This window comes from Natrix helvetica, assembly GCF_964273705.1.
Source record: "Natrix helvetica genome assembly, chromosome: 1".
Classification (NCBI taxonomy): Eukaryota; Metazoa; Chordata; class Lepidosauria; order Squamata; family Natricidae; genus Natrix; species Natrix helvetica.
This window is the reverse complement of record NC_138548.1, coordinates 301486497-301500485: the sequence shown is the minus strand read 5'-3', so window position 1 is coordinate 301500485 and position 13989 is coordinate 301486497. Positions and strand designations below refer to the sequence as shown.

General features: G+C 42.4%; 1 protein-coding gene across 4 annotated transcripts in view; it reads right to left on the bottom strand.

The window, feature by feature from the left end:
- LOC309383182 (inter-alpha-trypsin inhibitor heavy chain H3-like) overlaps window positions 1-13989 on the bottom strand; it is a 72273-nt gene that overhangs the window by 9439 nt on the left and 48845 nt on the right. For 2 of the 4 annotated variants that reach the window (XM_081935411.1, XM_081935408.1), the window contains 7 exons: window positions 5677-5802; window positions 5467-5583; window positions 3645-3813; window positions 3372-3497; window positions 3040-3221; window positions 1489-1674; window positions 396-535 (listed from right to left, as the gene is read on the bottom strand). In XM_081935411.1, the coding sequence (XP_081791537.1) occupies window positions 396-535; window positions 1489-1674; window positions 3040-3221; window positions 3372-3497; window positions 3645-3813; window positions 5467-5583; window positions 5677-5802 (1046 nt within the window). The remainder of the gene's footprint in view (window positions 1-395; window positions 536-1488; window positions 1675-3039; window positions 3222-3371; window positions 3498-3644; window positions 3814-5466; window positions 5584-5676; window positions 5803-13989) is intronic. The other 2 variants (XM_081935409.1, XM_081935410.1) reach the window with 2 other exon arrangements.

The following is a 13989-nucleotide window of genomic DNA, read 5'->3' as shown; positions in this document are numbered from 1 at the left end:
ATGGAGAAGCATTTAGAAACTGTTTTAACCATGATAATATCAATTATCCAGTATTTTTCCACCCTGTAATGCAAATATATATTTTAAATTGTTCTAAATAATAAAATAAATAGGATATGAGCCTCATGAACACTTTGGAAACAAAAGACTTGTCTCCTGCAAGGCGAAGGAAATAACTGGGACTTAAAACTAAACTTATCAAACTCTATTGTGAAGTTAGACGACCTGCAAAAATTATTTTGCACTAGTCCATTCCAGACATTTTTGAATCAAACTAATGAAACTCATTTTCCCTAAAGTATAATCTTTCTCAAGAAAGGATGGAAAGTGATTGATTTACTAATTCTCATGGACGTCTCTTGAGCAACCACAAAGTTGAAAAAGTCCAACATTACCGTGCTTCTAGAAGTTGTTGAACGGTGAGATAAGACCATAATCTCTCAATATATTCTCCAAATATGTATTGTTGCTCTTCAAAAGCTTTGGTTGTTTCCTCAACATCAGCTTGTTCAGTATAAGTCACCTCATTTAGTGCCTAGACGAAAGAAAAGGATTGGATTTATAATTGCACTATAATTTTTCAGCAGTACACTTTTATACAGGCATTTATTTCTTTATTTATGTACAATGAGCAACAGATGGCTGAATGCACATGTATCAAAATATTTCAGGCAGTCTTTAAAGGTTTCAATGAATGCCGTAGCATTACAATTATTAACTGAGAAGATACCTGTACTGTCTTGCAAGTAACATATTTTGGTTTTAATATTTTTACTCTACCTAAATGTTTTTTTCTCTTGGTTTGAGTTTGGTAAAAGCTGGGTTCCTATGTAATCACTATATAACTATTTTTCAATAATAAATAAATAAATACCTTTTCCCCCTCCCTGCCAAATTTCAAATTAAATCTTACATCTGTCCAGCCACTCAATGTATCTGATAAAGTGTGCTGCAACTTAGAAAAACCTGTGTCTTTGACTAACATTGGTTAGATGGACAAGGTGCCATCAGTCCCCTTCTAATATCTTGTGTTGAGTGGATGATGCTTTATTTGTCATCCAGGCTCAACATGCCCACATAGCTTTCAGCCATGTAAAACTAGTAATAATATTGATGTCTCACTGCCTGAAAATTCTTTGTTTCAGTCTTATGACAGATGAAGCTGATGTTTAAATGTGGATGGATGGAGATTTCTTGGCAGTTTAAATTCAGTTTGGCTAGGTATTAAGTGAAATAATTAGCCAATATAACAGTAATCTGGGTGCTCCCCTGTCTCTAAAGCAATATAAATAGAGACCATCTCCAAAATCAAAATTTTCAAGATAACTGTAGTTCTGACTAATATTGATAGAGACAGGTAAACTACCTGATTTTCCCTGGAGTATCTACAGAATTATGTTTATGGAACTGTGAATATTTTGTTTGTGTTGTAGAAACAGGAATCTTGTGGCTCTATCTTGAGAATTGTTGGATTTGAAAGATACTTACCCCTTGAGCTTTTACTTGTGCTGTGACACTGTTCAGGTTATTGTCTGTAATTCGTCCAGCCACAACTATTTCAGAGCCATCATAATAATGTTTAAAACTGTTTTGAGTCAAATCTGAGATGGCATTTTCCTTATAGCCTAACTCCACTTCAGTAAGCAAAGGATTGGCTACTTCATCATAAAAACCCTGGAAACAAAATAGATTTTAGGGTTATTAACTGTAACACTAAAAGGGTATTTCTTCTCAAAATCAAAATATTGCAAATGAGAGGCTGGTTTTTTTTTAGGATCGGCATTTTTCTGTTATCTGAATCTAGACCACCCTTCACCTGGAAAAGTACTCTGGAAAACAGAACTCTTGTTGAAAGTGTTGAATCTTTAAAAAAAACTTGTCCTTTTTTGACATCAAAATTTTGTATAGATATGGAAAAAGGGGATTCTATGAAATGGCGGATTAACCATGTGAGTTTAGACGTAGCAATAAGATTAAACATGTGCAGTAAAAAAATAGGACTATTTTACTATACATGTTAATAGAACACTTTTCAAGTCTGATGAGTTTTTATTCTTTTTAATCACAGAAAAGGTGCAATTCTTTTCATTCACAATTTTTGCTAACATAAAGCCTTTCTGGATATCTTTTCCTATTTTTCAAAGCCTTCAATTGCTAGACAATCCCCTTTTTTTAAATTAAAAAGAACTACTTTTATACAGTATACTGTATATTCCCTAACTAGGTTCTCATGAGATACATTTTCCTGATTTGAACAGCTTTTTGGAAAAAAAAAAGACATTTTTAATAGGACAAAATACAAAATACCTTTTTCTAGCTTTTTTACTCAGCTTCTCACTAGTTATTAATTTTTGCCTGGAAAATATGAAGTATGATATGGAATGAAAAAGCAATTTCACTTAGACTTATATACCGCTTCATAGTGCTTTACAGCACTCTTTAAACTGTTTAGAGAAGGCTGTAAAGCACTATGAAGTGGTATATAAGTCTAAACCGTTTAAAGAGTCAGTACATTGCCCCCAACAATCTGAGGCTTCATTTTACGGACCTCAGAAGAATGGAAGGCTGAGTCATACTTGAGCCTAGTGAGATTCAAACTGCCAAATTGCAGGCAGCCATCAGCAGAAGTAGCCTGCAGTCCCATATTCTAATCACTGCACCACTATAGTAAATGGTAGTTAGTTGCCTGAGAAAGGATAAGGTTTCATCCCACTGATCTGTGCTGATTCTTTTGCAAGAGGCCAGAAACAAGGGGAAATAGTGGCTGGGATCAGGATCTAGTCAAAAATTACAGAAAAAGATGCACCTGGTTGGTTCCAGGACTACTTTAGAAAACTAATTGATGGGATGATGAAACTTATTACTTACAATGGATTCCTGTATTTTCTCACTTTATGTTTCATGGTATGTAAACATATTCTCCCACAATGTGGGAGGTACATATATGCTAATCTCTTTTGGTTACTTTTGGATGCTAAACACTTCTCATTGTGGATGGGATGAGGTAAATATCAACCTTTCATATGCTTATTCTTCTACCTGTAGTTGTAAGTCTGCATCTGAGTCTACATAGATCCGGCGAGCCACACCATTGTTTTCTGTTGCTATTCTCTCTAAAAATGCATAGTCAACATCATAACCAAAGCCAAGATTGTATATAGGATATTTTCCTTTAGTTGCATTCTTAGCATTTGCTTGTATCAGTTCGGGATGTGTTACACCTGCATAGAAAGGATCACAAAACACAACTAGTTTAAACATGACACATGATCATCAGAGTTGTGGTATATAATATGGAGAAGACTATGTGAAAACAAGGAGACTGAATAGCAATCTTTATTCCCATATTCATCTGTCATTCAGCTACATACCTACATTGGCCTCCCCATCAGATAACGTGATAACTAAAGAGGCACTTCTTTCAGGTAGAGATTTCAGTTCATGAGCTTTATTTAGCATTTCAATGCCAGTCAGTAAACCACCATTAAAATTTGTTCCTACAACGTGAAAGCAGAGTTTCAAATTTTTGAGCATATGAAAATGTAGATTCAAATATTTTCTATGTAGTGTTTTTTAATATACCCATTTTATTTTAACCTTATTCTAATATATAAATTTAACTTTAACATTTTTTTTCTACTTACCCCCCGCTGCACGTATTTGGCGAATAAATTCCTTTGATTGATTCACATTCTCCGGAGTAGCTTGAATTAAGTTATCTTTCCATTTTGAAACTGTACTTTCAAACAGGATCATATTGAAATGATCTTCTTCCTTTAAGTCTCCCACTATTTTTGTCAAGGCTTCCTTTGCCTAGAATTATTTAAAAAAAGATATTTGGGGAGCTCTCAACTCTCAACAAAGGACTCTGTTCCATAACCCAATCTGGTTATTAGTTAGTTATATAAGGATCGTATCCTGCCCCATACATCCCTGTGACCAATCCGCTCTCACAGAGAGGGACTCCTCCGGGTGCCGTCCACTAGGCAGTGCCAGAGGGCGGCACCCAGGAGTAGGGCCTTCTCTGTGATGGGCCCAGCCCTCTGGAACGACCTCCCCCCAGATATTAGGACAATGACTGATCTCTGCTCCTTCCGCACGAAACTCAAGACCCACCTGTTCCAACTAGCCGGCCTGGCTTAATTAGAACTCTCTAACCTCCCTGGCAATTTTAAACTGTAATTTAAATCTTTTGGGTATTTTAACTGTTTTAATTGTAATTTTACTGTTATTTATCTTAACTTTGTGGCTTTTATTTCTATTTGAATTGTTAAATGTTGATGTATCTACCTCCTCCATGCCACACGCCTATATATTTGATTGTACGTCGCCCCGAGTCCCTTCGCGGAGAGGGCGCGACTGATAAATCGAATAAATAATAAAATAAAAATATAAGGCTATATGTTAAGTTGTTATATGACAGAAGCTATCAGCTCCTAAGTCCAGATGTTATGCCCATGTCCTGCTGTTGCCACCAACATCATATGATGCTACAGATCTTTTGATGAAATTTGTTCACTTAAGATCTGCAATTGTTTAACCCAAGGGTATATACTGTAAACCAAACGTTTGCTGAGGGGGGGAAAAAACATCCTTCTTTTTTTGAAAGATCGATCTCCATACTAAGGCAACACTCCATTGTCTGCTAACTATGGTCAAAAGGTAAGTAATATTGTGCAGCAGTCAGGATCCACACTATTATCCCTGAACAATAAGCATTACATTTAATATATATTTTTCATAAATAAAAATTGGTTAAGTCTTTTCCGACTTATGTGAGATTTTGCCTTTCTCCCATGAAATTGTAAGATGTTTGAGATAACATGAAATCTTTCTAGAGAGATAGCTAAGATTTTTTTTAATGATAATTTCATAACATGTTAGCCTTTTAAAAAGACTACTGTTAAGTTTTAACTTTTTAAAATAATGTTTTGACTCTTGACATAATTCATGAAATATATGGCCTAAATTAGCAATCTCCAACCTTTCTGGCTTGGTGGCACAGCGGGAGTGGCGGGGAGACATGATGGTTCTGTATGACAGGCAGGTGCACACACACGATCGTGCATAGCTCCATTTGCATGAGTGGAGTTTGTGCGCAAGCACAAGCGTCCAACTCTCACACAAGTGGACCTCCAAGCGCAAGCCAAGTGCCTGCCACTCATGTGAATAGAGCTGCATGCCCGTGTACGCACTCACCTGGTACTTATGCAACCTAGTTCCAAACAGACCCAGATTTTGGGGAACCTGGCCTAAATCGACACATATAAAAGGAGGCTTAGCTGAAGGTTAAGTATGAAGAGGTACATTTTAATTACATTACTAAATACTTTCAAGATTACTATGCTACATACTTTACTATATGTGTAAATAACTTGGAGTAAAAGATAGTAGGACCTGATTTTATCTGCTGTACAATTTACCATCCTTTTAGCAATATTACAAGAATTTATGTTATTTACTTACTTGCTGAATTTTCTGTCCATACATGGAACCACTGACATCGATTACAAAGGCAACATTCTTAGGTAAACGTTCAAGGATTTTTGGTGCAAAAAAGTGTACAAAGTATCCATTTACTACCTAAAAACATTGATAAAGATAGTATTCATTTGGGGTAGGGTTTTTTGTTTTTGTGCTGCTTTATTAGTTCAAGTGTCAAACAACTAGAGTTACCTGTAAATTATTAGGAGAATCTCTGTTCACATCATACTTGATGACAAAATCTCCTTGTAGCAGAGTAGTTGTACAATTGACACAGGTTCGTTGTTGTTCAATAGTAGGACTGAATGATACATGGCCCTTAAAAAAGAAGAATTCTCCATCTTACATTTCAGCAAATGAGGAAAGCATATTCTGTAGAAGTTTTGTTTTCATTTAGAAATCCTGGGTAATGACCCATAATATTTCTCAGTATACTGTATTTTCTGCAGTTTATATTCAAGTATTACTTCCACACATGCTTTATCAATTTAGAGGCCTATTTTGTCTTTTGTTCACTCTTTACAACAGTGAAATAGAGGCCTACAACATTTATAACAAGCTTGTAGTACCCAGTTTCCCTGAAAATAAGACCTCCCTGGATAATAAGCCCAATTGTGCTTTTAAGCACATGCACTAAAATAAGCCTTCCCCCCAAAATAAGCTCTCCCCCATAATATTGCAACACAGCAGGAGCCATGAGGTGACCACACTCCTGTACCTCATAAATAATAAGACCTCCCCCAAAATAAGACCAACCACTTATTTCGGGAGTCAAAAGAAAATAAGACCCTGTTTTCTTTTGGGGGAAACACGGTAGTGCATAGGTATATTTATTGCAACATCTAAAATCTTAAATAATTATTTGATTGTTTGTTTTGTTTTATTGGATTTATATGCTGACCTTCTCCCAAAGGACTCAGGGCGGTGTACAGCATTAAAAAACACATATTACAAAACTTAAAAGAAAATTAGAAACAATCTAAGAAACAAACTGAATTAATATAACACTAACATTTAAAAATTAGATAAAATTAACAGGCCAGGCCAGCTTGCTGGAAAAGCCAACTTTTTAGGGCGCGTCGGAAGGACCGGAGGTCGGGGATTATGCGAAGCTGCAGGGGCAGCTCATTCCAGAGGGAAGGCGCTCCCACAAAGAAAGCTCTCCCCCTGGGGGTCGCTAGCCAACACTGTCTGGCCGACGGCACCCTGAGGAGGCCAACTCTGTGGGATCGCACTGGACAGTGGGAGGCTACTGGTGGCAGTAGGTGGTCTCGCAGGTACCCTAGGCCTAAGCCACGGAGCGCTTTAAAGGTCATAATTAGTACCTTGAATCGCACCCGGAAAACAACCAGCAACCAGTGCAGACCGCCTAAAAGGGGTGTAACATGGGAGCACCTAGGTACCCCCATGATAACCCGTGCAGCCGCATTCTGGACCAGCTGAAGCCTCCGGGTGCTCTTCAAGGGCAGCCCCATGTAGAGAGTGTTGCAGTAGTCCAGGTGAGAAAGGACGAGGGCATGAGTGACTGTGCACAGAGCATCCCGATCCAGGAAGGGGCACAACTGACGTACCAGGAGAACCTGGTAAAAGGCCCCCGTGGTCACGGCCATCAGGTGTTCTTCTAAACTAAGGAGGACTCTTAGATTGTGGGCCCTCTCTGAGGGGGCTAAAATTTCTCCCTCTATCATCAAAGATGGAACAAGATGCACAAATCAGGATGACGGAAACCAGCCGTCTCAGTCTTGGGGGGATTGAGCTTGAGCCTGTTCCTCCCCATTCAGATCCGCACAGCTTCCAGGCATCGGGACATCACGTCGAGGGCATCGTTTGGGTAGTTTGGAGTAGAGATGAAAAGTTGGGTATCATCAGCATATTGATGATACCATACCCCAAAACCACGGATGATCTCGCCCAGCGGTTTCATATATATGTTGAACAGGAGGGGTGAGAGAACTGACCCCTGGGGCACCCCACAAGTGACGCTCCTCGGGGTCGATCCCTGCCCTCCAATTCAACACGAACTGCGACCGATCCGACAGGTAGAAGGAGAACCACCGTAAAATGGTGCCCTCCACTCCCAACCCCCCGAGTCGTCGCAGTAGGATACCATGGTCGATGGTATCGAAAGCCGCCGAGAGGTCTAATAGGACCAGGACAGAGGAGCAGCCCCTGTCCCTGGCCCACCAGAGATCATCGACCAACATGACCAATGCCGTCTCTGTGCTGTACCCGGGCCTGAAACCCGACTGAAATGGATCCAGGTAGACAGCTTCATCCAGGTACTGGGGAAGCTGGTGTGTTACCACATTCTTGACAACCTTTGCTACAAAGCGAAGGTTGGAGATCGGATGATAGTTGGCTAAAGAAGGCGGTGGGAAAGAACCCCTCTCTCAATGAAGCGTTGGTAATTGCCTGGAGCCAGCCTCGTGTCACCTCCCGGGAAGCCAAAACTAACCAAGAGGGATACGGGTCCAGCACACAAGTGGCAGCACTGAGTCTCCCCATAATCCTGTCCATGCCCTCGGGGATCACAGGGTCAACCTCATCCCAGATTGTCTCCACAAGATTCATCCCTGTCTACTCACCCGAATCTACCCAGTCAGAGTCCAAGCCTGTCCGGATCTGAGCGATTTTATCCTGCAGATACTGAACAAATTCTTCAGCCCTACCCTGCAAGGGGTCTTTCCCAGTTCCTTGGTTAAGTAAGGAACGGGTCACCCTAAACAGGATGGCTGGGCAGTTATCTGCAGATGTGATAAGAGTGGAAAAATGTTGCCGTTTTGCCACTTTTATCGCCACTAAGTAGGATTTAATATGAATTATTACTAGTGTTCGATCTGATTCAGACCGGGTAGCCCTCCAACCACTCTCTAGGCTTCTTTTCCGGCATTTCATCTCCCGGAGCTCCTCGGTAAACCAGGGAGCCACCCAAGATCAACACCGGGTCAGAGGCCGCAAAGGCACAATGTGATCCAAAGCCCCAGTGGCTGCCCTATCCCAGGCTTCTACTAGGGTTTTGGTCGAGTTGTGTCCCAAGTTCCATCAGGAACCTTTCAGGGTCCATCAGGTGCCTGGGGCAGAACCATCTAGTTAGTTCCGCCTCCCTGTGGCGAGGGGTAGCAGAATGGAAGTCAAGCCTGATGAGGAAATGATCAGACCATGACGAGGGTTGAATAGAAATATCCCCTAAATCTAGATCATTCATCCACTGCCCAGAGACAAAAATAGTGTGTGTCCCCTATTATGGGTGGGGTCTTGAATTAACTGAGTTAGGTCCATAGCCGTCATGGAAGCCATGAACTCCCGAGCTGACTCGGATATCTTGCCAATGGAAGGCAGATTGAAATCCCCCAGGATCATAAGCCTGGGGAAATCAACTGTCAATCCAGCTAACACATTTAGCAGCTCCGGCAGGGCCGATGAAACGTAGCAGGGAGACAGGTATGTAACAAAAAGGCCCACCTGAACTCCAAGGCGCCATTTCACAAAAAGGGACTCACACCCACCTATCTGAGGCACAGTGACCTCCTGAGGTCTGAGACTTTCCCTAATAACCACCACCACACACACCCCGCCGCTGTCCTGGGCTCTCGGCTGGTGAAACGCCCGGAAGCCTGATGGGCATAGTTCACTAAGGGGAACACCCCCCTCATGGCCCAACCAGGTCTCCGTAATGCACGCTAGGTCCGCTCTACCCTCTTGTATGAGCTCGTAAATGAGGAGAGCCTTATGCACCATGGACCTGGCGTTAAGCGACACCAGTCGGAGACCAGGGTCCTGTAATCCCAAACACCTGGGGGTGCAAGAAGGGCGATGAGGGTCGGAACACGTGATCACTCTTAAACAGCGAACCTGCATCCCCCGAACATAATTTGGCCCTCGGCCCCCACCATATCTGCCCCTCCCACAAACAGTAGAGATGGTAAACCCCCCAATGGAATGGCTTAATGTCTCCCCCGGAAACCCAACCTTTCCCAGCACTCCCAACCCACGCCCATTATTTATCTCTGGCCTGTGCCCTGGCAGACTCCCCTCCAAGCCTGTCTGAGTCATCCGAATCAAAAACCCCTGCCCCCCCTTAATATTTGATTTTAAAACCCCTGTAAAAAACCCCTAAGAAATCTCTTCTTCCCCTGCCACCTCTCAGGATCCCAATATCCATCATTAAGGAAGCGTCTTGATAGGCAAGAAGGCCATCCCCGGGAAGGGGGGAGTTCCTGGAGGGACTAAAGTTCTGTCGCAGTATAACATAGAGGAGAGTATGGCATTAAACAAACAGGATGACATCATGGGGAGATGGAACGAGGAGATGACATGTCCATCTCCTCCATGCCCCGGGGGGGCAGCCAACAGTGTTCAAGGGGGTAGCGGGAAGCTTGTGTCCATCATAGAAATGGTCAGTGTTAAGGACAGTATGTAAGAGTAACGGCCAGCTGTCAAAATTGCAGACGATGATAGATTGCGAGGTGGTGAAGCGGCCAGTGATGGTGGCGGTGAGGACAGCGGTGGCAGTGGTGGCTGATCCAACTTCAATGACTCCAACAGCCAAGCTCCGTCCATGCCAGTCGCGCTCATATCCATCGCCAGGGCCGCACGCTGTTGACCCAGTCCATAGTGTCACAGGAGGAGGGGCCAAATGTCATAGTACGGTGGCCCAGGCAACGGCGGTGATACTGGAGGGGGCCACAATGAAGGATCCCCCACTCCAACTGCACCCACGCCAATTACCAAAGCCATCTTCTACTGGCATCAATATCCATGCCAGCTGTCAGCCACTTCCCGCTGATCCAATCTATCATGTCCATAAGCAAGGTGGAGGGGGGAGCAACTGGGATAACACCACGGCGTGGGGAGTGGCAGCTGCAGAGACCCCAGGCCAGGCGTCCCGCCGCCGCTGCTGCCAACCACTCCCACGCCGGCTGCAGAGACCCCAGGCCGGGCGTCCCGCCACAGTCGCTGACCACACCCACGCTGGCAGCTAACGATGCTCTCCATTCATCTTTCACCGCCAACCGCCCCATTTCACTCACGACGTTCTGACTACAAGGCAGAACATCGCAGCTCAAGGGTATCCCCGAGGTCCCAGGAAGTTCTCATAGCTGGACCTGGAACCAGCGATGGGATAGGGTACCCCCTGCAAGCCCCAAGAAGGACAATCATCTCCCTGAAGCTCTCCTCAAATGCGACAGGACACCATCTTGGGCATGCGCAGGGAAATAAATGAAATAATAAACAGCTTAAAACTAAAAGCTATTGATTCCTTTATTATATATGTAAAATCTCCGAGGAAGGAAGACGGGAGTTTTTAGAGGAATATTTAGAATGGGATGAGCCAGGTATAATTTGAATTATTAAAGATTGCAAGATCCAAATATTGCAAGATCCAAATATTACATGTACCATTCTTTCTGCATGTGTAGGAACAATGAATGCAAGAAAAGCTAGCAGTGGAAAATTACGTTTTTATCTCCTTTTCTTGTCTAAAAAACTTACTCTGCATTGCCTCTTACTAGCTACACTTATATGGCCAGGATTATTTATCTCATTCATTCATTCATTCATTCATTCATTTGTTGTATTTGCATGTTGATATTTATTACTTTTATTTCCTCCTTATTTGTTACTTTTTCCATAATGCTGGATGTACCATACCACTTCTACACTATTTATGTTCTGCAATAAAGAGTCTATTGGGTTTTTGTTCATACTAACTTCCAGATTTCTTTCTAGAAAACAAAGTCAAAAAAGGAAGAGGGCTTTGATTGTCTGATTGTTGCCCACCACTGACATCACTGCCTATGGTCCTGCACTGAACATATATTGCTTATTCTCCCCTCCGCCCCAAGAGGGTTGTGTTGGTCAAGAGCAGAGAGTAATTTATGTTTAGGAAGGAAAAGAGGTTGTCAGTCTGCAAAGCAGGCAGAAAGGCCATGATCAATCCAGCAAGGAGATCTGGCTCTATTGAACTGCTGAATGACAGAAACTATAGAAAAGTCTTCTTTCTAATAAAAATACTGCTGTGATGCTTCACATTCTGAAAGAACCAAAGGCAACAGAAATGGGAAACAAACAAGAAAACAGTCAACTGCGCCCTGGAGGGGCTCCTGCTGAGGGGGCGGCGTAGCGGGGAATCCCCCATGTCGGCGGTGGCCGGGGGGCTCCCCACATCGCCCTAGGCACCAGGAGGCAAGAGGGGAGGTGCCGCGGCATCTTCGGGATGAGGCAGCTGGAAGAAAGCAAGATCTGAAGGACGCAGCTGCTGTGTGGTGAGGTGGAAACTTTCCCCCCCGTTCCTTTACTTGGCTGAAAGGGGGGAAAAAAACTGCCGGCTCTTTAAAACTGACTTTCAACCTGTTTTGGAGAAGCGTGACTGGAGGGAGGGGGATTTCCCCCCCCTTGGACAAGCGGCTTTAAACGGTTTTGCTCTCTGCCCCCAGAGGAGGAGGTGGGGGGGAGCCATGCAACGAAATCACGCTCATAGCAAAGGCAGATTTTGGACTGCAATTGTGTAAATGAGGTGATGATCTGAAAACTTTGAAAACTTTTGGATTTTGCCTTCTGATCCTGGAGATGGCAGGGCAAGATGGCACACTTCCGTTGTCTTCATGGACACTGAAACGTGACTCCACCCATAGAAACTTCAGGCATTTTGTCTTTGTCTCTGTGGCACTCAGATAAACCTCTTGTTACATTGGACTCTGGGCTTGGAACAAAGGACTTTACTACTTTATTGCCAGGAGCTGAACATAGAAAAGGTTCCTATCTGCTTGGACTCTCTGCCTTGCAACCTCCTCGGCGGTTTTCCTCCCCAATTGTTTCCTCTCTGTATTGATATTGTTATTTCATTGCTCACTATAATGCCACCCAAAAGACCATCCCCGGGGAAGCCGGGTTTTGCAGTCTCTGCCCCGACATCCTCAGCATCCAGCCCCAGAGGAGAACAGACTTTAACCTCCCTGCTTCAACCCAAGCCTTCTGAGGTGGACTTTCAGCAGATGTTCCAACAGATCTTAAAGGGACAGGAGGACTTAAAAAATCAATTCAAGGAGATGAATGAACAGCTTAGAGAGAACCAAGACCGGGCGATTAATAACTCACAGAGACTGGATCTTTTGGAGGGGGAGATGGCTGAGATGAGGGGGGAGGTAGGGGGGTGCAGAAAGGGAACAAAGAGTTAGAGAACCACCAGATTAAAATGGAATTTGAAAGAATGTCCTTTTTCCTCAGGTTTCAAAATATGATTGAAACAGATGATGAAGATTTAAGGGACATTATGATAAAACTTTTGGCTGAATACATTAAAAAAGACAAACAACAGATGGGGTGGAACATAGACCTGGTTTATAGAGTAAATTCAGCATACGCTAGAACACATAATGTTCCAAGGGAGGTACACATTAAATTCCTTAGAAAGACTACAAGAGATGAGATTCTGAGTGCACAAAGGGGGCAAGCATTAAAATACCAGGATAGAGAAGTAACCATTCTGAAACAGATCCCTAAGAAAGTGAGAGAGAGAAGAAAAAACTATTCGCTATTAGCGAAGAAATTATACCAGAAAGGGGTGTGGTTCAGATGGTTGATGCCTGAAGGTATGTTAATTTTCTGGGAGGACACAAGAGTTAGAATCAACACAACCATAGAGGCTCAGGCCTTTATAGGAAAAAAATAAAGCCCTCCTAGACAAATCTGATGATACTACACCAGACACACAGGACACGGGAGGGGCCGGAGCTCTGCTGGCGGGGGGAGAAGGGGCAACGTCGAGAAAACTCAGATCACAAAAATGAACAAGAAAATCTGTTTGATGTAAAATGATTGAAATTATTTGAAGATAAAAGTTTATATGCTGACAGAATACCATTGACTTGTATAATCTAATGTATTAATAAATGAAATGTATGAGTACGGGGGGAGGGACCACCTCCTGCATATTGTAACTGCCAAAATTTGTAACTTATTCCACTACCCCTTTCCTTGTCTATTTTTCTTAAAAATCAATAAAATTTTGGTTTAAAAAAAAAAGAAAATAGTCAACTGGACTTGTTTCTCCTTGGAGGTGTTTTTCCATGAAGACGTTTCGCTTCTTGGATGAGAAGCAAAACATCTTCAATGAGAAAGAAAATCCAGTTGTTGGGACAACCATGACCTGGATGACTGAGAATTTCCATAGACATCAAGTCATGGGTCACCTTTTTATAATAGCAAGTGATCCCTTACTAGTAGATTATACTGGGAAAAGAAATGTGGTGTGAATTTCAGAAGCTATTTACTACTGCAGCATGACTTCTCTCAAGTGTATATGATGCTATATTAAATAATGTAACTACACTACATTTAAGTCATTAAGCTAATGGCTTAAACTTCTGAATGCATTATCTGTTCATAGGAATTCTTTTCAGGAATTTGGAAAGCTAAAATGTAAGGAAAAGTTATCGTTACCTAATGACTATCACTTTTGAAAAAATTCATTTACTTTCTTAAAGAGCAAAAGAGTCCTGGAAA